Here is a 21,869-nt window from a genome sequence, read left to right on the forward strand (position 1 = left end):
GAAGTACCTGGTTAACTGTAGGTAGCACTGCAGACTAAACTGCTGCATCTACACAGTCCTTACCCTGACCCAGCACCAGCCCAAATCTTCACAGCATGAACTCAGTCACAACCCTGAGGTTGAACCACTCCCATATTTCACAGATGAGAAAACTCAGAGGCAGAGTTATTGGCTACTTTAAATAAATAATCAGCATACTGGGATATTTGGAAGCATTAAGTCCACAAGAGTCTCAGAAGTCTTGGGGGCAGCTACTTTGAAAAACAGTTTGGTGTTTCGTTGTCAAGTCAAAATAGACCTTACCCACTGACTCAGCAATTCAACCCTGAAGTATTTTACCCGAGAGGAGTAAAAATAAATGTCTACACAAACGTGTACACAGAGGTTCAGAGCAGCATCATTCCTACTGGAAAACAAGTGTCAACACCTCAAACACGCATCGACTGATGACCAGATAAATACCTGATGGTATGTGTGTCCGTATAACAGACGAGTACAATTTTACTGAGTAACGAAAGGAAACTGATACAGGCAACACCATGGACGAAACTCAAAAGCATTAAACTAGGTCAAAGCAGAGTAACACAGACGGCTACATCCTGCATGATTCCATTTGCTACGATGCTAAAAAAGACAAAACTGCAAGCACAGAAAACAGATCAGTGGCTGCTGGAGGCTGGTGAGGAAGGCTGGGGACTGACTGCAACGTGGTCTAAAAGGACTTTCCATAGTGATGGGATTTTTTTTATATTGATGTGGTAGTGGTTTCAGACTGCACACATCTCTCAAAAGTATATGTGCACTGATTACACAGAAGTCGTATCTCAGTAAACTGATTTTTTTAAAAAAGCAGTTCAAACATTTTGAAAATTATGTTTAAAAACTTTTCACTTCGTCAACCTAAAGATTACACAAATACCTGCTCTTATGCCAGGGAAAAAACCACCTTTTATTATACAATTTAACCTCGAAAAATGGAGAATTTAGAACAAATCATTAAAGAGACATCAAGAGCAAATCTCAAGTTCTGAGACAAATTTCCCAATTATCTCAGGATTTCATAGGACCAACAAACTCTAGTGTCTTTTTTTCCTTTTTTTTTTTTTTTTTTTTTTGTCTTTTTGCCATTTCTTGGGCTGCTCCCGCGGCATATGGAGGTTCCCGAGCTAGGGGTTAAATCGGAGCTGCAGCTGCCAGCCTACACCAGAGCAACCACAGCAACTCGGGATCCGAGCCGAGTCTGCGACCCACTCCACAGCTCAAGGCAACGCCGGATCCTTAACCCACTGAGCAAGGGCAGGGATCGAACCCGCAACCTCATGGTTCCTAGTTGGATTCGTTAACCACTGCGCCACGACGGGAACTCCTCTAGCGTCATCTTATCAAGAGTACAAAGCAAGTTAAAAGCTGTCACGGATAAGCTCACCTCATTTTCATACTGGATTTCCAACATGGCCCGGGAGCTGCCAAGATCCTGCATCACAGACTCTGCTTGTTTCAACAGCTCCTCTCGGTTCACAGTACGCTGCAAAGGTACAAATGTGAGGAAACCTTACTAATCCGGTAGCATTTCCCTCAGTGCAAAACCAAACCAAACCAAACCAATTCAATTGTTTACAAACACTGACAGCATCCTAGTGTACATGAAAAAGAGCTAGACACGGTGCAGTCATTACCTTGAGCCTACGGCAAATTCAGAACATGCAAAAGCTGGAAAAGAAAGGCTCTCCGTCACCTTGCCCAACAATGCCATTCAGGGCTGTGGCTTCATGAAATCTCACCGGGTACATTCACAGTTAGATGACGGAGAAATAGGTGCAGAGGTGACAGGTGGGCTGGAAACCTACTGGCTCTGACCTGAGCTCCTACAAGCACTACCGCCAACATCTCCCAATGAGACTCATGGCCTGAGACGGTCTTGGTGGATCTCCAAATTCTACTCACACTTTGTTTTTAAAGATAGGATTTCAGTACAATGGGTTTTGTTTTGCTTCTCATTCCTCCCAATTTCCCTTTCTATGTCATTACTAGTGACTTTCATGAGACCTTTGGAGATACACTTTTTTTTAGGAAGACAGAATTGAATAAGAATCCTGGGTAGGAAAAAGGCAGATGAACACAGCAGTCCTACGGAAAAGGCAGTGCAGTATCAGAAGTGCAAGACTGGTGGCAGAGGGAAAGGGCCTAGGGCTGGGTGGTTCAGAGCTAAAAAACGAGGGACCAAGATTAGAAGCACAAGAAGGTAAGTCAGCAACAAGGGCTGACTGGTCCAGAAGCAGGAACCACATCAAGGATTTAGGTTCACTCTTCTAACTGGAGTGGTTGGCTAAAGGAATGAAGTGGATTTGATCAATTCTACCTACTGCAAAAGGGACCAATTACAAAAGGGAGATATAGTTTGAGTCCCTAATTTAGCAAGAAAAGGAGGGAAGCCTCAGTAAAAGAAGACAAGACTCTTTCTTGCCCCAAGAATTATGGAGACTAAAAGAAAAAAACAGTTGTAAAAACCGTTACAGAAACTGGGGAGAAAGGACACTTACTGGAGGATAAAGAAGAATTTCAACAGATTCTACGAAACTGATAGGAAGATAGTACGAATGATAAAAAGAGATGACTGACAAAGATAAGCCTCTAAACCAAACGGGGATAATGAGATGCTCCACACTTTCAGTTTTCCCATTCATTTGAAAAGCTAAATAATACTTTGGGGAGAAACTTACTTTTTTTCTATCCAATCTAGGTGCAACTCTGCTATCTTGAGAATCAGACTGGTTGATTTCTGGGTTGGTATCAAGTAATCTCTGCATTGCTCGATCCCGATCAAATGCAGTTACGTAAAAAAGCATTTGCCGGGTATCGAAAGGGAAGAAAAATGGGCTGTAAAAAGATGCAATATAAATTCATTATCTGAATTATAATCAGAAACCATCAAAACCCCCCAACCTAGAAATGACTTTTGATACGTTATAGAATTATAAAGTATAACCAATGAAAATGGTCTACGCAAAGTAACTTTGAAGTTTTCCTAATTCTTGCCTGAAATTTCTAAGTGGTCAAGTAATAGTGCATTAAATTCACCATGAAAGCTGAAATTCAACCGCTAAAATCAAGTCTAGCCAAGATCATTTTAATCTACTCAAAGACCGTTACTAAGTATGACACGACTAATGAAGGCTCAATTTTAAGATACAATCACCAGTTCACCAGACAGCCAACCCACCCCGTTCCACATACACACATGCAATGGTATTACCAATTTCATGACTTTCCTCTTAGTTTTGGTGTCTATTAAGTCATTCAAAACTGCCAAAGGGCAGCTGCTTACTTTTTAAGAATAAACTCTGCAGTAACACAGGCCCTGCTGCCTCGCGATGTTGGCATTCTTGGTTCGGCAGTTCTTGACACAGAGCCGCCGAGGGCACTTCCTCTTTGATCCAAACATTAAATACCTATTCTGTCTGATCAGGTAGCCCGTGAGGATGTGGGTAGTGTGACTAAAAACCCAATTTCTAATCGTCTTTCATTTTAATTCATCTAAAAGTAGAATACAGCCACGCGTGCCCTGTGGCTACTGTATTCATGAGTACAGTTCTACAGTCTCTGAGAATGTAGGTCTGGCCCCAAAAAGGCTCAGAGAATCAACCAACTCCACCACTGGAGTCCTTTTTTTGGTTTGGGTTTTTTTTTTTTTTTTTTTGGCTTTTTGGGGCCGCACCCATAGCATATGGAAGTTCCCAGGCTAGGGGTCAAGTCGGAGCTACAGCCGCCGGCCTACACCACAGCAATGCGGGATCCGAGCCACGTCTGTGACCTACACCACAGCCCACAGCAATGCCAGATCCTTAACCCACTGAGCGAGGCCCGGGATCGAACACGCATCCTCCAGGATACTAGTCAGATTCGTTTCCGGTGCGCCACGATGGAAATGCCTGGAGTCCAACTTTCTGATGGAAGAGGACTCAATCTCCCCAGACAAATGTCCTCGTGCACCTTCCTATCTCATGTTTACAGACACGCGTCATCAGGCACACCTAGTACCGGCCCTGCTCACCTCAGTCGACCTGGATGCCTAAGTTACACTATTAAGCAAGCTGTGATCAAAAATGACCATGGTAACTAAACACATGGGTTCAGTAAACACTACGTTTCTGTAACAAAATATATAAAAACCAACACAGTGACAACTCTCCCGAGGCCACCGTTACGGAAGCAGATGTCTTACCAGGTTTTTCCCAGTTCAGTGAGCCACGTTGGGATGTTTCCTGTCATGATTACTAAAGGATCTTGAAGTTGCCTATTTGCTTTTGCTGTCAACTTACTGTTAATAAATTCACTAGTTGGGATAATCTCCTTGCACATGGCATTCTGTAAAATGTTTAAAAAAAAAAAAAAAAAGAAAAAGAAAAAGGTCTATTATGTGGTAAAACAGCAGGATTATATTCATTGTCTCTTCCTTCGTTCCCAAATAAGTACGCAGGGCACCCAGACCTCCCCGCTGGTTTCCGACCTGCAGGTTCTCATACAGCCGCCCCAAAGGCCACGTCACAAGGCAAGGCTCAAACACCCGACCCCCCCCCCCCCACGCCAGGGTACGAACTCGACGGAGCAACTCGTGTGGCCCCCAAGGCCACGCCTTCATCCTTCCCGACAGCACGAAGCACCAAAGGCAGCATTCAACTTTCCCCTGAGCTAGTTAACATACACCGGGAATAAATTAACTTCTAGTTAAATACACCTCAAGATTTTTTAACTATAATAAACTCATGTTCAATTTGCATGCTATAGCTTCCTTTTCTAAATTACAGCTAGAGCATATTAGTATCTTACAAGTCTGCCTAGAGAACTAATCGAGGAAAAAAGGCCAGAAAAACAAGTGGGGGAGCAGTTCCCGGCGATGAGTACACGCCTCGGGATGTCACTGGGGCGGGATCCCCACTGCTCAGCTGAGTCACTGCTTCTGTTTCTAGGCCAACAGGAAACGGATCACGCGCTGGACAGAAAACGATGAGACAACGTATAGCGAACACCACACCAGGTCAGCGTTACTCACATCATACAAGTAGTACCAGTATCGACTGATGGCATGTAACACTCTTAGAAGAAGAATCACGTCTAATGACGGGTCTTCAAAAGTGATATTTTCAGGTGGCGCGGGGATGAGGTAAACTTCTAGAGGATTTGATACTGATGGGCACACTCCGTCTAGAGGGCAAACGGTCAAGGTTAAGTGTTGATCAACATGAGAAAGGCAAAGCCAGTGGAGCCGGTGGCACCCAGCACGCCTCAAATAGCAACCACAAGGGGTTAAGATTTAATGCTTGGTGTCCTACTAGAGTACTGAAAGCTTCAACACGCCCCAACTCACATACGGATAAAGCATCCAGGCTTGTGAAAACGTCACTTCCTCCCCGTGCCTATACACTGTAAAGGAGAAAAACGGACTCCTGCGCATTTCTCCTTTATACCAGAAAAGAGCTAATAATAAAAGGGCCAGAGAAGAATAAAGACAAAATGTTTAAATTTAAGTTCACTGTTATACAGAAATTTCCTGGGTTTTTGACAGCTAGCTTAAAATGGGCATATAAGACAGAAAAAGAACCTAAAGTTGTAAGTCTGCTTAAAAACAAAACAAAACAAAACAAAAGATCTGGTTATTTAATCCAAGGCTTAGGATATGATAGACTGTGACAGTCTGCAAGTAGGATCTCCGATTCCTTTGTTCTTATATTTCACAAAGTAAGAGCTTTAAAAAAAAGGGGGTGGGGGGTTGCTACTGTCATCATTTACTTTTACCAAGCAAAGAAGTTAAAAATCATACGACTATCACCAAGTAAAAGGGTAATTTTCCATAACAGAAACAAATATCTCAAAATAAAGACTCTTTTATATAGAACTTAGCTTTGTGAAAAGCAAAATTGCTACACTGCCCTCATTTCTGTGGACTAGGGGAGATTTCATCACCACCACCAGTGTTTGAAAATCTCTGATAGGGACTGGTCCCCAAGGAGGGCAGCTTAATGTTAAGGCACTGTTACCATCACATAAAAAAGAGGGGGCAGGAAATGAGCAAGATTATACTGCAAGGAAATACTACAAAGGAAGGTAAGTCAACTGGGAGGTGCTACTACTTTCCGTAATCATATTACTGGCAAAACTTTTTATTTCATCTAGAATTGTCAGCTCATTCTACTGTAATTGGTAATAGTAAAACTTCAAGGCCAACCTGCTAATGTCCGGTCTCTTCTTTAGTGAATATGTTCTACTAAGGAAATCGGTTTTAGCTTTTATGAAAATACAGGTTCTTCATGGAAAGAACATACGTTTTCCCCAATTTCCTTTCTAAGTTTAATTTTGCAGATAATTAATGTTTCAATTTCTGGACATTAAAGTCAAGGGTTCAATTAAAAACAACCAGAGGTTTGTAGTAACTTATTATTTTTATAAATTATATTAAAAGATTTCACTACTAGGTACAAACCCCTGCCTTTAAAAGTTTGAACACAGCAAGAACACTGCCCCAGGGCAGCCTGCTCTCCCCGCTGGAGATCAGCTTACAGCTGGAGCTCAGCTTACCATTCCATAGCTCATCATGCTTTTTTGCATTTCTAGGGGACGTTTTTGTTGGAGCTGTTTGGGCTCTTCCTCTTTTACCACCAACACAGTCTTTATTACTTTCTTCATCCTCTCTCACAGGTTTGTACCTAAAGTCATAGAGATATGTCAGTCAAAAGCAGACATCAAAGCTGCAAACTATTCTCCAGGGCACAGCCACAGCCACCACAGAGTTGCCAGAACAGTTCTCTAAGGCCCATCCTCGCTCACTCTAGCTGTGGATTTGGAGAATTACCGATGGTACAGTTTGCTAGAAGAGACCACCTAGAGACCACGACCCTAAGAGAGGCCATCTGAGAAAAGCCAGGGGGTGGCCCGGAGAAGGATCGCTCTCTCTAAATTAAACCAATGCAAGAAGCTGCACCCAAATGCCTCTAAGGGCTTTAGAGATGCCAGACTTCCTATGATCAAAAGGAACACCACCTTATTAGGGAGACAGTTTGTCTTATTTAAGGACTTGAAATGAAGCTACTGAAAAGGCAGACGCAAATCACGGTCATTCATTGCACAAACATTACGTAGACTTAACGAAGAAGCAAGATACACTCACACGACGCAACATTTCAACTGGCTTTTAATAATAAAAGATAAAATTCAGGGTCCTTATACAAGCCAGCCAGTAATAGGAATTCCAGAACACATACACAGTATCCCCACTGGTCAAAAACCAAACCAAATCATTTTCAGACTTGCCAGATTGTGTGAGTTTTCGTCCAGATACCAGCTCTTCCTAGAGGATTGCTCTCATCGTCCGTGGATTCCCTCTCATCTTCAGCCTGTATACTGAATTGCCGGACTGCCTGGTACACAGTCATGTTATATGGCAGCAAATGTTCTCCGATGTAAAACTGTAGCCTGTGTCTTACATTTCCTGAATTTAAGAACTGAGCAGCCTACATAAAGGAAAAGAAAATCCCATTTAAGCTCTAGGGCCTGCACGCTATGCATTAAAACATGGTGGGAACAGCACCTTACCAAAGACTCATCAATTTCCTCGTCGGAGCCGTCATCGTCACTGTCTTCATCATCTTCTCTTACTCGTCCATACCCTGAGGGCCCAAGAAGTCTGTTACACTCCTGGCAATCTCATGTGACAAAAGAGAACGCCTGTATACACTGGCGAAACTAACGCATTCCTAGAAAAATGTATGTATCACATTTTCATCCAACATATTTCTAGAAAAACATGTGTGTTACACTTTGGTCTACAAAGTAGAAAGATCCAAGAAAATGATCATTTCTATTAGATTCCAACAGGATATATTAACTCATCACCGAAGCCAGCAGTCAATCGCTACGAAGTTTAAGACACTGCTACATACCACATGTAGAATAAGTGACAAGAACGCAAGTTCTGCTGCTAGGTTTGACAGAAGCAGCAATTAACAGGGAAATAATTTATATACCCCTCAACATTAATAGCATCCCCAAAGTACAAAAAAAACCACATCACAGACACTTATAGAAAGTACCTCTAACGACAAGGTATCTCTCGATAGCTTGTACCAAAGCCAGGGGGTCAATCTTGACAGGTCCGCCCTTCCACTGCTTCACATTGGCACAGTCTGGGTGTCTTTGTAACTGGCATTTTAACTGATGAGTGTTGAAAAATTTTAAAGCCTGTGATCCTCTGTTGAGAGAAAAGCTCCAGATAATTTGTGAAAAAAAAGTTATTCTATTATTTTCAAAATCAATATACATTAATTACAATAAAAGCAAGATAATATAAAGTCTGCATTTTCTTGAGGCACAAAGTAGCACTTAACCAGTTATGTAAATAGAAAAGCCAGCAATTTCAAGTTACTTAGTAAAAGTCATGATAAAATAAGACACAAAAGGATGTGTATGCATGCATATGAAAACACTGCGTCAACATTCGATCTCTCTCATCATACATCCTTATGAACAGAAATACCTCATCAAGATTTAATTATTACCCCAGAATAAAAATTCCAGAAACATCTGAGCATGCTCACTTCTTCAATATTTCACCACTGCCTTCTAAATTCTACTTATTTAAAAGGAAACAATAAACCTTCTCTTTTGCTTTCAAAAATTATAGCTACAAAAGTACTTGAAATTTATCATTGCTAGAGTCTTTTGAATGAAGCAGCTTAATAGCTATACCAGTCTAGACCTGGTAATGATATTTAATCGCTCATTTCTGAAAAGAGCTGGCAACAGTAAGATACAGACAAGTTTAAGATGCAGTTATCTACAAAGTTCCATAAAACATACAAACGGGGGGATGAGAAAGCATATTATACTGATAGATACATATGTAAAACTGCCTATTTTACACAAATTTAGATTAAAATGAAAAATCTCATGGTTTTCTCAAACATAGTTGGAAGTATCCCCTTATTTTATAAAATCATCTAGGACAGTATAATCATCAAAACTAAATACCGCTCTCTAAATTAAACTTTGAAGCAGAAAAACACCTAGTCCACACTGATTGATCACTTCATTCATTATTCAATAAATGCAGTTTTAATTCAATCAAAATATTAAAGGTCTTTAAAACACGCCAAATTGTGTTTTTGTTTTTAAAGGGTCATAGGTGTGGCATGTGGAAGTTCCCAGGCTAGGGGTTGAATCGGAGCTGCAGCTGCTGGCCTACACTATAGGCACAGCAACACCAGATCTGAGCCGTGTCTGGGACCTAAACCACAGCTCACAGCAATGCGGGATCCTTAACCCACTGAGTGGGGCCAGGGATCAAACTCGCATCCTCATGGATCTTAGATGGGTTCGTTTCCACTGAGCCACAATGTGAACTCCCCCAAATTGTGTTTTTTAAAACCAAACTAATTTTTTATTGTCTAGGCTGCTAGTCATAATATTCCAAGAAGCTTATAACATCCTGTAAGAACACAACAATGAACTTAACGAACTCTTCACAGAGTCCTGTAAAATGACTATATTACGGGGAAAAAAAATAAACATTTGCTAAAAATTCAACAAAATGCAAAGTTATAACCGCTTAGATCGCATATGAAATTACATGACTGCACAGAATGTATATAATTTATTACCCATAGAGACCAAATTCTTAGAGAAAAGCTTTATCAAAGAATATCAATTTAAGGAAACGAGCCTATTACAACTTGGCAACACAGTCACTGGATTTTATATTTTCAAAACCCGTCATGTTTAAGACACGAGGTAGGATTTTCGAGGTATAAATGGATTCACGTTTGAGAATATGTAATTTCTTCAGTGCAAAACGGTCCCAGACCTCTTGCCACATTACGGCAGCAGATGAACGAACGCCAAGGGCGCGCCCAGGCGATGATCCTTACCTGCCACCCGTCCCGTTCCCACTGGGGAAGTCATGCACTTTGACTGGAAATTGTTCCATCTGACTGAGGCAGTTGTTCATCTTGTGAACTAACGCCAACAGAGGGGCACTGCCCACTGGTTCTACTCTTCCAATGGGCTCTTCTCCAGGAAGCTAAAGTCACAAATAAACCACTCAGTTAAGCGAGGCCTCTTGAAAACGAAATGCTCAACAGGAACATTTAATAGGCAGTTTTACAAAAGATCTAATCTACTGGATCTTTTTAGATGCATTTGGTCAGAACGATGTTTTCATATAAATTATTGCAACAAAGACAGTCTTTCTGTATAGGCCTCCAATGCCGTATTCATAATTCCTAGATCCAAAAGGCCTGAAAACACAACGCACTCAGTGGTGAAACCTGACTCAGACAGATACAAGGCTATTAGCAGTCTTTATTTACCTTCATTTAGTAGGAATAGTCAAGTTTTGCTGTAAAGATATTTAATGTGTGTGGAGTACTATTCAGAATTCGCTGAGGACATCAGGTAACACACGGCAAATACAGTGTATGGGAGAATTCGAGAAACCCATTCAGCTCTAAGGAGTTTCAGGTAAGAGACCACAGAACTGTACACAATTTTAAGCATGATAAAGAAAAAAAACCACATCCACAATTTCTGCACATCTAATGATTCTCAAACAAATGTCAATTCTGCTTTAGGTAGCCTCACAAATTAAAATAAGAGAGCAGTGCTCAGACACCTGCCAACACGGAAAAGGCAAGGTGACACAGTGTCACCAACACAGCCGAGCGTTGTCCTTAGCCTATTACACAGGTGGATCCAGAGAAAGTTCCACAGGGATGCCTTCTCGTAAGCCATTGTAAACAAGCAGGATGATGCTAACGGTGTCCAGGTGACTCCCGCTCTCACTCACTGAGGGTGGAGGAAGTGGAACTGCTCTGTGACTTCTGGTCTCATACCCACGTTATAAATGGTGACCAAGTACCCTTCCGCAAAACTGTCAGTTCTGTGTTTTACACACAAGAGAGAAATGCACTGTCTACTTATCTTACGTTTCCAGCTACATTATATCTATTGCACTTCCCTTAAAAAAATACACTGCAAACTACAATATGTTTACAAGCAATACTGAGAATAAAATTCACTCAAGTGAGAGACTACTATTGATGGCTTGTCTTACAGAAGAACAAAGACTCAAGATACACTGACCACAGAAGAGGGCACTTGTGTCATTACACCACTGCTTTGTTGTTTTACTGTTTCCCTGATATATACAAGACCAGGGACTCCAACTGTGTGTCCTAAGCGAGCTAAAAACTTTACTTCGTGTCTTGACCAACAACCACTGGAAACGGGGATGAAAGTACACACATGAGTGAACAATGATGTTTAAAAAGACACACAGGCAATATTATTAGATAACTTACTGGAGAAGAAAAAAACACATGAAGGAATCTCTTTAATCTGATCTCTCTGCTCACAGCATCCTTTTCACTTTTAGAGGTCAAATAAAGCAACAGCTGCTTCACAAATCCACTATGCTGGATTTCAAACGATGAAACATCTGACTCTGAGACTATGCTACGGATTTCTACAAGGCACTCAGCTCCACCATCCACCTGAAAAAGAGTGGGAAACAGTATTTCTACACCGATTTAAAGAGCCCTTATTAAATGCACAATTCACATTTCCCCAAAAGCAAGTGGACATGTTCTCAACACTTTAAAAGAGAAGGCGGGGGAAGGGGTGCACCCTTAGCAGATCCCTGAAAAACATCCTCACGGGCGCACACATGCACCAAATGTTTCTGTTTCACCACAGAAATCCAGGGTCCCTTCTGAAAAGTCTTCACATTTAATCAATGTAGTTGTATAAAAAAAAAAAAAAAAAAAAAAAAAAAAAAAAAAAAGATGAGACTACAAGTTGAGGAATAAAAAGCTCTAACACTAAAATGAAAAGGCGTAAGTGTTCAAGGTGTGGCTTCATAGTAATACATTTGTAGTACAAGTCTGAATGAAATAGACAATTTCTGGAGTTTCCCGGTGGCTCAGTGAGTTAAGGATCTGGCATTGTCACTGCTGTAGCCAAAAAAAAAAAAAAAAGCAAGCAAGTATGAAACAGACAATTTCTTAGAAAAACATGTACTACTGAAACTGCTCAGAATATATCAAAAACATAAAAAAAAAAAATCAGATGAAACACAAAAGGCTTTTTTAAATCTCTACCCTCTCTGACTACTCTCAGGCCCCAAGCAAAGAGAGGTTAAGAGGGTCCTATCACCACTAATACCTGCAGCTGAAGAGGAAGGACTTCGGGAAGAGATGTGCTTGGGGACATTTCTTAAGTCTCTTCATTTGTCAAGAAATACGGAAGGTGAAGGAAAAAGAGTCATCAAAGACCGGAATTCCAGCACATTTCAGGATAAAATAATGAAGTATGAAAGTCAAGGGACAAGTGAGAGAAAGGTAAGCGCAAAATCTACGCGTCTGGCTGAAAAGTCAATCCAGGCTAGCCAGACCCGTGCAAAGCCAGAGCCACCAAGGCAGGCAAGAGCAGGACGGAAGAGGTGCCAGGAGAGAGAGATAGGGACGAGCCCAATGCAGCAGCCAGGTACCTGGAGGTTGAGTTGTTCAGTCGCAGCACAAAGTCTCTGGAGGACATTCAGCGCAGGGTTGCTTCCATCCATGTTCTCGGAACTGAAATAACGCTCCACAAATTTATGCGCCTGCTCTTTAATCCAACCTTTAATTTTTTCCCTGCAAGAAGAAAAAAGATATTAAGTCACGGGGTGCAGAAAGGATTTCAATGATAACTTCTGATCAAAGGCAAAGAGTTGCTACGTTTAAAATCCTTTCAGCCTTATGCTGATAGACTAATAAATTCAGAGTCACATCAACCCAATGAGGTTTCGGTTTGAAACTGGGCTAAGATACACCTAGAAAAACGCACAGGTACCTAAAACACACTTCAGGTCATCCCGTTACTGAAGACTAACGAAACAGTTCTAACTTCTTGGGACTTTACAACCTAACGGTTCCCCAACTGTTCGCTTGACAGCCATTTCACACGGCTGTTTCCTCAGGTACAGACACATCTGCATTGCCCCTGGGGCTTCCTGGAGAGCTGGAGTGAGAACTACAGGCAGACCACAAACACGCCCCTATCAGGTGCACAATTAGGCAAGGGAGAACTCGACGTTGAAGTGACAAAGTCTGATGGCTTCAGAAATATATTTGCTTAATTGTTTTTATTAACTGAAGTTCAAAACCACGAACCAAAGCAATCAACCAAACAGAAAGAGCCTGTTTGTTCTCCCAATGGAATGTGATCTTTAAACAATGTCTTATCTGCAAAGGAACTAATCCTTGTTGGTATGTTACACCCGGAGCCAAAAAGATTTTAAAGAAACAATTTTTTTAAAGCCATTAATTGGTGTGAAATAGTTTAGCTGACAGAGTTCTAAGCTTCCACTGCAGAAGGTAGAGGAGGGCATGAAACACGAGCGCGTGTGTGACAAGAAACATGTCAGCTTTCCCTTGTCCAGAAGAAAACCAAGGAACAGGTTTAGAGGGAAGGGAATTTATTTGGATTTGAACATGCACAACTCCCAATGAGACATACTGACTTATTTATTTTTTTATTTTTTTGCCTTTTTCTAGGGCCACGCTCACAGCATATGGAGGTTCCCAGGGTAGGGGTCTAATCGGAGCTGCAGCCACTGGCCTACACCCACAGCAACACGGGATCCGAGCCACGTCCTGGACCCACACCACAGCTCACGGCAACGCCAGATCCTCAACCCACTGAGCGAGGCCAGGCATCGAACCCAGCAGTCCCATGGTTCCCAGTCAGATTCATTAACCACTGAGCCACGACGGGAACTCCCCAAGTAGACATATTGAAAGGAATTTTATTTTTATTTATTTTTGTCTTTTTGTCTTTTTTAGGGCTGCATCTGCAGCATATGGAGATTCCCAGGCTAGGGGCCTAATCGGAAGGGTAGCTGCTGGCCTACGCCACAGCCACAGCAACTCGGGATCCGAGCCGTGTCTGCAACCTACACCACAGCTCACGGCAACGCTGCTGGATCCCTAACCCACTGAGCGAGGCCAGGGATCAAACCCTAAAACCTCATGGTTCTTAGTCGGGTTCATTAACCACTGAGCCATGACGGCAACTCCTTGAAAGGAATTTTATAATCTAATTCTGGAACACAGGACAAAGCCAGCCACAGGGTTTAAGAATTCAGACTCTGCTCCATCGCTGAGCATGTTTCATAACTAACTGAAATACTGTGCGGTTTCTCGAGGTTAAGAACAGAAGAGCACAGAACCTCCCCCACCTCACCTATTATTGGATATGGTGTCCTTTGAGGCGGCCCTGGCAAGTCCACTAACCCCCGCAGTTCGAGCCGGCTCAATGTTGTTGCTGTTGGACTGCGCGCTTAGCCGACCCCACGTTTTTGGATTCAAGCTTGCCAGGAAAGAAGATTTCGGTGACTGAGTCGTGGTGGGGCTTTTAGCTATGAAAAGAGAGAGGTGATTGAATCATCTTGGGTAACTGATGAAAACCGACGGAATTTTAAGATTCCTACTCTTAACAGGTTAATTAGCTGGAAGAACGAAGACCGCTGGGAATGCAGTGGACGCAAGCATGCCTCAGAGCTATCGGCATTTTCAACGCCGTGCGCGTCCGCAGCTGCCGCCACCTCTCCCTTACCTCCCAGTTTCATTGCCAAGGTTACCTTGATTGTCTACTTTATCATCATCTCTTGGAGGTGAATACTTTGGCCTTCTCGATCCTCGTTTTGGCAGTCGTTTTCTTTTTAGAACATCACTTAATCGACTATCAATGGGAAAACATGGGATAAATTTAGCAATTATCCTGATTTAGTTACCGTCACTGATCTAAGAGCAAGCTAAAACGGAAGACATCATGTGTTATAAAATACTGCCATAATACAGTGTTGTTTCATTTAGTGAGTATTTAATGCCAGCTCTGTACCAGTCATGTTTTAGAAACGGACAGACACAGAAATGATCAGTTGAGAAAATAGGTAACTATAGGATGACACTGTGTTAAACTCCATTATACAATACAGTGCTCCATTATAAAATACAGTACACATGTAAAGTGTATAAAACAAAAATACAATGCAAAAAACCAATATTAACTACACAATCATAAACAAGAAAAACAATTTTGTGTTAAATTTCCCTAACGTAAGTGACAGTAAGTTAAACACACATAGCACTGAATATTACTACTATTAAACTAATTTCCACTGCTACCCAGCCCAAAGTAATTACATGGTGTGTAATGGCAATAACATTCTAAATGAATGAAGTTATAAACATCTTTTTTAAAAAATTCAAAAGTATCTGTCAACAAATGTAGCAAAACAGAACACACGTGGCCTTTGTGTACTCTTTTCACTATTCTTAACACTAGAAACAGTTTAAATAGAATTAACAAAGATACAGAAGATGGAAAAGATGAAAAAAAGCTCAGGGTTAATTGGTCGATGAGCCAAGGAAGAAAATTTTGCCAAAAACGTTTAAAAGTTTTCTAACGTGATATGTCTACTAAAAACACTTATACTATGTTCAATATACCTGGACAATCAGGATGAGTAAAAATGAAACAATTCCACTTTTATAAATTTATATTAACTAAGAGAAAGGAACCACTTAAAACTCTGAAAGCATCAGAATGTTATTACAATCATCAACTGTCAGAACCCAAATCAAGTCTCATTCCTTAATTTAAAGTGGCTTTAGACAAATACTGCCTTTGTCTGAGCTGCATCACATTTTACTGAGAAGCACCAATGATACATCCAACGCACCGGGCCTGTGCGATACAGTAAAACCCTGCAATCACTTAAGGTTACCGCTGCAGCCAGAGCAGGGTGTCGGGCTGGGGAGGACACAGAGAGGCAGGCAAGGCTGAGAGGGAAACTGGCAAGACAAATCCAACTTGAACAGGGAAGGAGTCGTTGTCCCCAGAATTCTCTAGGTCCAAATTCCCTGGACTGGGCCCATGACAGGGTGCCACCTACCTAAACCCAGCAGCTTCCTAAAACAACAGTCACTCTGCCAGAGGCCCCAGAATTGCTGAAATTCATATTTAAACCAGAGGAGGCAAGCGCACCAAAAGCAGCTGGGATCTTGAACAGCCTAGCCTCACAGGACAGGGATACCGTGACAGTTTAGATTACATCTTTGGACTCCCTTCATTAAGTATTACTACACGTTTTACCAAAATCTACTTTGTAGCTTAGAGGGAGGTAAAGAGGAGGATTAGGACGAGTCCACTCCCAACTTTACAACTGCATTTGCTTCACCCTGCACCATTCGCACAGCAATATTAGGTTTCTAGCATCAAAGAAACAAAAAGACTTCAAGAGTGTGATTTGGGAGTTCCCGTCCTGGCTCAGTAGAAACGAATCCGACTAGAAACCATGAGGTTGCGGGTTCCATCCCTGGCCTCACTCAGTGGGTTAAGGATCTGGCGTTGTTGTGAGCTGTGTTGTAGGTGGCTATAGCTCGAACCCCTAGCCTGGGAACCTCCGTATGCCTCGGGTGTGGCCCTAAAAGGCAAAAACAAAAACAAACAAACAAACACACGAAAAAAGAGTGTGATTTGTTTCAAAGCAACAAAATGAAAACCAACAGGAGGGTCTGATGATGTTCTCAGCAGCACAATACAACAGAGGGATTAAAAAACAAAAATGAGGTGGAGGCAGAGAATTTTCTTTAAGAACCCCCATTTTCCTTTATTAAGAGCAAAGTTTCTCATTTGCCAACTAAAGGTAAACAGGAAATCAGGGTCTCTTCTCCTTTACATTCTAAAAATTCCGATTTTTACTATTTTTCATCAGAACACTATCTAGATGGCTCAAAGTGATACAGCACATGTTCGCAAGGTTATGGAATCAGAGATGTGGGCTTAGATCCTGCCTCTGTAAAATAAGCACATGACACTATGCCAGTCGTTTAGCTCCCGGAAGCCTCGGTTCCCTTGGACGTCAATGGCGAAACCGTCTGTCTCTCTCTGTGGTTCCTGAGCTTGGCTCAATACAGGCTTCCAATAAACGTTCAGTTTTCTTCCCATTCTCATCACATATCTAACCAACTATAGATGGAAAAATAGAAAATGCACACTGTCCATAACATTTTGCCATTGAGCTCCCTGTGTGAGTCTCAGGTACCAGGGCAGAGTTCAAGGCAAAGGGCACAGGAATCACTGCAGAATTCGGACTTACCCTTGAGGGCTCAGATCTAAAGAATCGTCTCTGCTGTGCTGCAAGCTGGGGGACCCCAGGTCAGCTGTGGCGTTAGTGGCAGCCGTGGCTGTTCCACTGCTGACCGACGTCGTGGACCCCAAGGATCCCGACCCATTCGTACACGCCTTTGGTGGACTTGTCAACAATGATTCCGATTCTGCTAAGTGTTTCACTTGATGCATTACACCTGCAAGCAGAGAGATTAAAAAGAGGATGGGTTCATCAGGACCGCCTCCCCATCACGACAAGGTCCCTAAATGCTGATACTGCTTTAGAAGGAATGAATAAAAAGTTCTCGGCAGACAGGAAAATAACTTTAGGTGACCTGACTCCATTCAGAAAACTAACAGGCAAATTCAAAATTAAAGGCCATTTATACTAAATATCTTCAAAACCCCCATTACAGGATATTTAATGGGTCACAAGTAAAGTCCTACTGGAAATTTAAAACACCCATCATAAAAACAATAAGCAATTAAGGAAAGGCAGTGTAGCCACGGCTTGATAGCCAGAAGGGGAGAAAAGGATCTACATCCATTAATTAACTTCAAATGCTACAAAAAGACAAGATCCCAGTAACACCGCTGCCAAAAAAAGAGACCACCAGCTATTAAGGGATGGTGATTTTCACATCCTCGGAGAACTGAACAGTAACTTGGAAGGCAGGGGTTTATATTGGCACCGTGGCAGGCTGTGCATTGAGGAGGTGAGCAGGGAGGAATACAAAGGGGTGCACCTGAGTATCAGCATGTAAACTTATATGCAAATCTGTGTGTCTGAACAAATGTGAGTGCATGTTCACACATTCACAAGTCCAGAGCTTTCCATCAGATTCCTCTTATTATTAAAAAAAAAAAAATCAAACTGCTAAAAAAAAAAAAAAAAAAAGATATCTGAATGAATTCACACATCAGGTATTTGCCCCGCAAGTATTATTTGTAGCAATCATATCCCAGATTGTGTGCTAGGCACTAAGGATCTGGCCATGGCTAAGAAAAATGGATTCAGGGCACTTATCAACCAATGAGCAAGAAATTACAAACGAAGAATGACCTTCTTATGAGAAGGAAGATACACTGCTGTTGGAGAATACAGTAGGGGACCTAAAAACTCTAGAAGGCAAGGAATATCTTCAACAATTAAGTGACATGTAAGTGGAGCCTGAAAGAAAAGTGAAACAACCCAGACTCAAAGGAGTACAACTAGTCTAGATTCCTCCATACACTTCATTATAGATATGCTATATAAAATTGGTGGGAAATTAAATCTGAAGGCATAGCTGATTCCATCTAAGTTTAGGGAAAAAAAAAACACTTTGGAAAAAAAGACTGAGTCAGGCATGCTTCCAAATCAGGAAGCAACTAAAAGCAAACAACGACAAAAACAGAAAACCAAAAACAAAATACAGAGTGGAAAATACAAGATTATCTAAGGCTGGAAACCAGAACACATACCGTGTGTCTGTGTGAGCCCAGAAAATGTACATACACCTGATTTGCTGACCATAGTTACCATCCATGGGGAGGGGAGAGTTTCGCCTTCTAATTCACGCAAATGTACAGAGTTGGATTTTTTGACAACTATTGTTAGAACAGAGCTAATAACAGACATGAAATGTCTTTCCACAGGATTCAATCCTATTACACTAGCATGTCTATTACAGTCTCAAGATGTAGAAAAGAAATCCAATGCAAGAAAAGGTGATCAAAAGAACGGAAAACAGATCATATGCTTAAAGAACTAGGGCTGTTTCTAAGATTGAAGATAAACCTAAGTATTACATGAGGGGAAAATACCATTATTTTCTGTATCCTCGTAAGACCAAGCCATCCTAAAAAAACAAAAGAGCCATACAGAAATTTCTGTTGGTCTTTTCAGTTTTGAAAAGGAGAAAACAGGAGTTCCCGTCGTGGCTCAGTGGTTAACGAATCCGACTAGGAACCATGAGGTTGCGGGTTCGATCCCTGGCCTCGCTCAGTGGGTTAAGGATCCGGTGTTGCTGTGAGCTGCGGTGTAGGTTGCAGACACGGCTTGGATCTGGCATTGCTGTGGCTCTGGCATAGGCCAAAGGCTACAGCTCCGATTAGACCCCTAGCCTGGGAAGCTCCATTTGCCGCAGGAGCGGCCCAAGAAATGGCAAAAAAAAAAAAAAAAAAGAAAAGAAAAAGAAAAGGAGCAAATACCTGAATGAGTGTGATAAGTTTCATCTCTGAGGTCTCCAAGAAGACGGTGGCAAAGTGCCATGTACCCTAGGCTAATTTCAACAGTGAAATTCCTCCAATTAGAGGACTACACCAAGTGTTTTCTACAGATTACAAGCCTCAAAATGCTCCATTATCCCCACAATGAAGTAAAAAATAATCCCTTTTACAACAGTTCGGATCTACTAATAGGATTCATGAGGAAAGAAAGTGACCTCTGACTTTTTCAAAGATAATCTGCAGAGGCAACTGTATGTTATTAGCACCGCAAGAAAAGCCAATGATTGCTTTTGGGCCATAAACACTCAAATCACCGACACTAAGTGTTCATCGACTGACAGTGGATCTCACATAAGCGGTAATGCAAGATTTACAAAAGACACATGTCTTGTATTTGAGTTACAAGAGTGCAAATATCTTCTATAGATTGTAACTGTACTTCTAACTGAAATGCTACGTGGGCTAGGAGATTAACCATGAATTAATTCTGGCGAATGGCATTACCTTCCCTTCTGAAGTAAACACTAAAAATATCAGGTAACTTCTGCATTAATATCTCTGCCATCTGAAGAGCTCCAACGACAATCTTCAGGTCTTGGCTCGATAGCATGGAAGCAATGTGACTAAAAAAAGAAAGCATTGGCATATAAAACATTTGTCTGAATTTGATCATTATCGCTGGCCATACTACTTTAAATTTGAGAGCAAAACATTTAAATTGTGAAACCAGTCCACTAAAACAAGAATTTCTCTTAAACGCTCAACTTCTACACCTCATTCACTCTTTATCACAGGAGTTTGTGAATACGGAAAGACAACGAAGGGCTCAAGAGTCTCCAAATACACGGAGTTCTGAGTATTTTTTTCCATATTATTTCTTTAAAGATCTCTGAAGTTATTTGCAGAGACTTCAGATTTCTAAAATGTTTTCGCCACTTTCATGAACACACCTTGAAACAGCATGATTTTTCAGGACATCCTTTAGAAGTTCGGCATCCGCGAAATAAATTATCCTAAGAATTGCTCTAAGGCACTTATGTCTGACCGCAGGTCCTGCTGAGGAACTATACACTTCATAAAGAACACCAAATAATGTCTTAATAAAAGACTTAGCCAGTTCCGGATCCTCTTTCATGAGCTGTGCTCGAGCATCATCCTTCTTTAACTCTGAATATCCACCTGAAATTAAAAAAAAAAAAAAAAAGGTATAATCTTATTAGAGGTACCGATTTTAGAAACACAATAAACAACATGAAGCATTCAAGCTGACGTAATTATCTGAAATGTTATAAAAATATTAATTATAAAGCAATTAACTTATCAGTTGGGGTCTATAAAGATGCCAAAAAACAGCATTAAGACAAATTCTAGCTATCTTAAAAAAACAAACAAACACTGACCATTGTGGTTGGCTGAGAAGAACAAGGAACCACAATATTGTGCCTTTTTTATTGCTGCTAACACATTTTCCACAAAATATTGGGGACATATCAGTATTAACCAGCTAAACCACTGGTAAAATAAAGAGAGTTCAAGAAATGGACAGTGAGTATTTAGCAGGAAACTATGGAAAAACAAAAGGACCTGTCCCTTTTGCTTAGAAGGGTTACGGTGTAGGGAAAGGTCACGGAGGAAGGAAAAGTGCCAGAACAGGGCTTGGCCCAGTCCGGTCCGGCCACCACCTGTGTCTGTAAACACATTTTATCAGTACACTGCAACACACCTTTGTCTACCTCTTGTGGATGGCTGTTTAGGGGCTATGATAGAGGTGCTGAGTACAAAGACTGCATGGCCTGCAAAGCTATTTACTGTAAGCCCATTTCAGAAAAAGTTAGCTGACCCTCACCCAAAACCAGACATGCAAAAGCAATGAACTAAATTCCTCAGGGAAGGAATAAAAGACAAAGCCGTGAAGGGCAGGGAACAGGAGTTCCCTTTGAGGCGCCCCAGAAACGAATCTGACTAGGATCCATGAGGTTGCAGGTTCGATCCCTGGCCTTGCTCAGAGGGTTAAGGATCCAGCATTGCCTTGAGCTGTGGTGGAGGTAGCAGACGTGGCTCAAATCCCGCGTTGCTATGGCTCTGGCGTAGGCCGGCAGCTACAGCTCTGATTCGAGCCCTAGCCTGGGAACCTCCATATGCCAAGCGCATGGCCCTAAAAAAAAAGGCAAAAAGCAAAAACAAAAACAAACAAACTAAAACCACCCCACAATCACTTATTCTAAGAAAAGTTAAGAAAACTTTGGTAGGTAAGTATGAAATAAAACATTGGAAGAACTAATCTGATAGGGTGTGTGTGGACCCAGAGGTAGGATGGGAATAAAAGGATCAGATTTAAACACAAAACAAAACAAACTGCATGGGCTGCAAAGAACAAACAGGTTGCCAGAGGGGAGGGGGTGAGGAGAGTAAAGAAATAGATGAGAGAAGTTAAGGGGTACAGACTTCCAGGTGCAGAC

General features: G+C 41.6%; 1 protein-coding gene across 50 annotated transcripts in view; it reads right to left on the bottom strand.

Annotated features, from left to right (window-relative positions):
* The window catches only part of TRIP12 (thyroid hormone receptor interactor 12), a 152,575-nt gene that overhangs the window by 13,024 nt on the left and 117,682 nt on the right, over positions 1-21,869 (bottom strand). For 26 of the 50 annotated variants that reach the window (XM_085000617.1, XM_021075098.2, XM_021075096.2 and 23 more), the window contains 16 exons: positions 20,361-20,589; positions 19,915-20,033; positions 17,189-17,396; positions 14,666-14,766; positions 14,269-14,443; positions 12,536-12,677; positions 11,349-11,540; positions 9,918-10,069; positions 8,085-8,242; positions 7,588-7,661; positions 7,306-7,505; positions 6,574-6,701; positions 5,051-5,202; positions 4,223-4,365; positions 2,721-2,877; positions 1,427-1,525 (listed from right to left, as the gene is read on the bottom strand). In XM_085000617.1, coding sequence (XP_084856743.1) covers positions 1,427-1,525; positions 2,721-2,877; positions 4,223-4,365; positions 5,051-5,202; positions 6,574-6,701; positions 7,306-7,505; positions 7,588-7,661; positions 8,085-8,242; positions 9,918-10,069; positions 11,349-11,540; positions 12,536-12,677; positions 14,269-14,443; positions 14,666-14,766; positions 17,189-17,396; positions 19,915-20,033; positions 20,361-20,589 — 2,429 coding nt within the window. Of the gene's footprint in view, positions 1-1,426; positions 1,526-2,720; positions 2,878-4,222; positions 4,366-5,050; positions 5,203-6,573; positions 6,702-7,305; positions 7,506-7,587; positions 7,662-8,084; positions 8,258-9,917; positions 10,070-11,348; positions 11,541-12,535; positions 12,678-14,268; positions 14,444-14,665; positions 14,767-17,188; positions 17,397-19,914; positions 20,034-20,360; positions 20,590-21,869 lie in introns of all 50 variants that reach the window. The other 24 variants (XM_021075097.2, XM_021075093.2, XM_085000627.1 and 21 more) reach the window with 1 other exon arrangement.

This window comes from Sus scrofa, chromosome 15 (genome assembly GCF_054392235.1).
Source record: "Sus scrofa isolate SSC_HxYL_T2T_F1_AM1 chromosome 15, Sscrofa_HxYL_maternal_Yorkshire_Landrace_v2.0, whole genome shotgun sequence".
NCBI lineage: Eukaryota > Metazoa > Chordata > Mammalia > Artiodactyla > Suidae > Sus > Sus scrofa.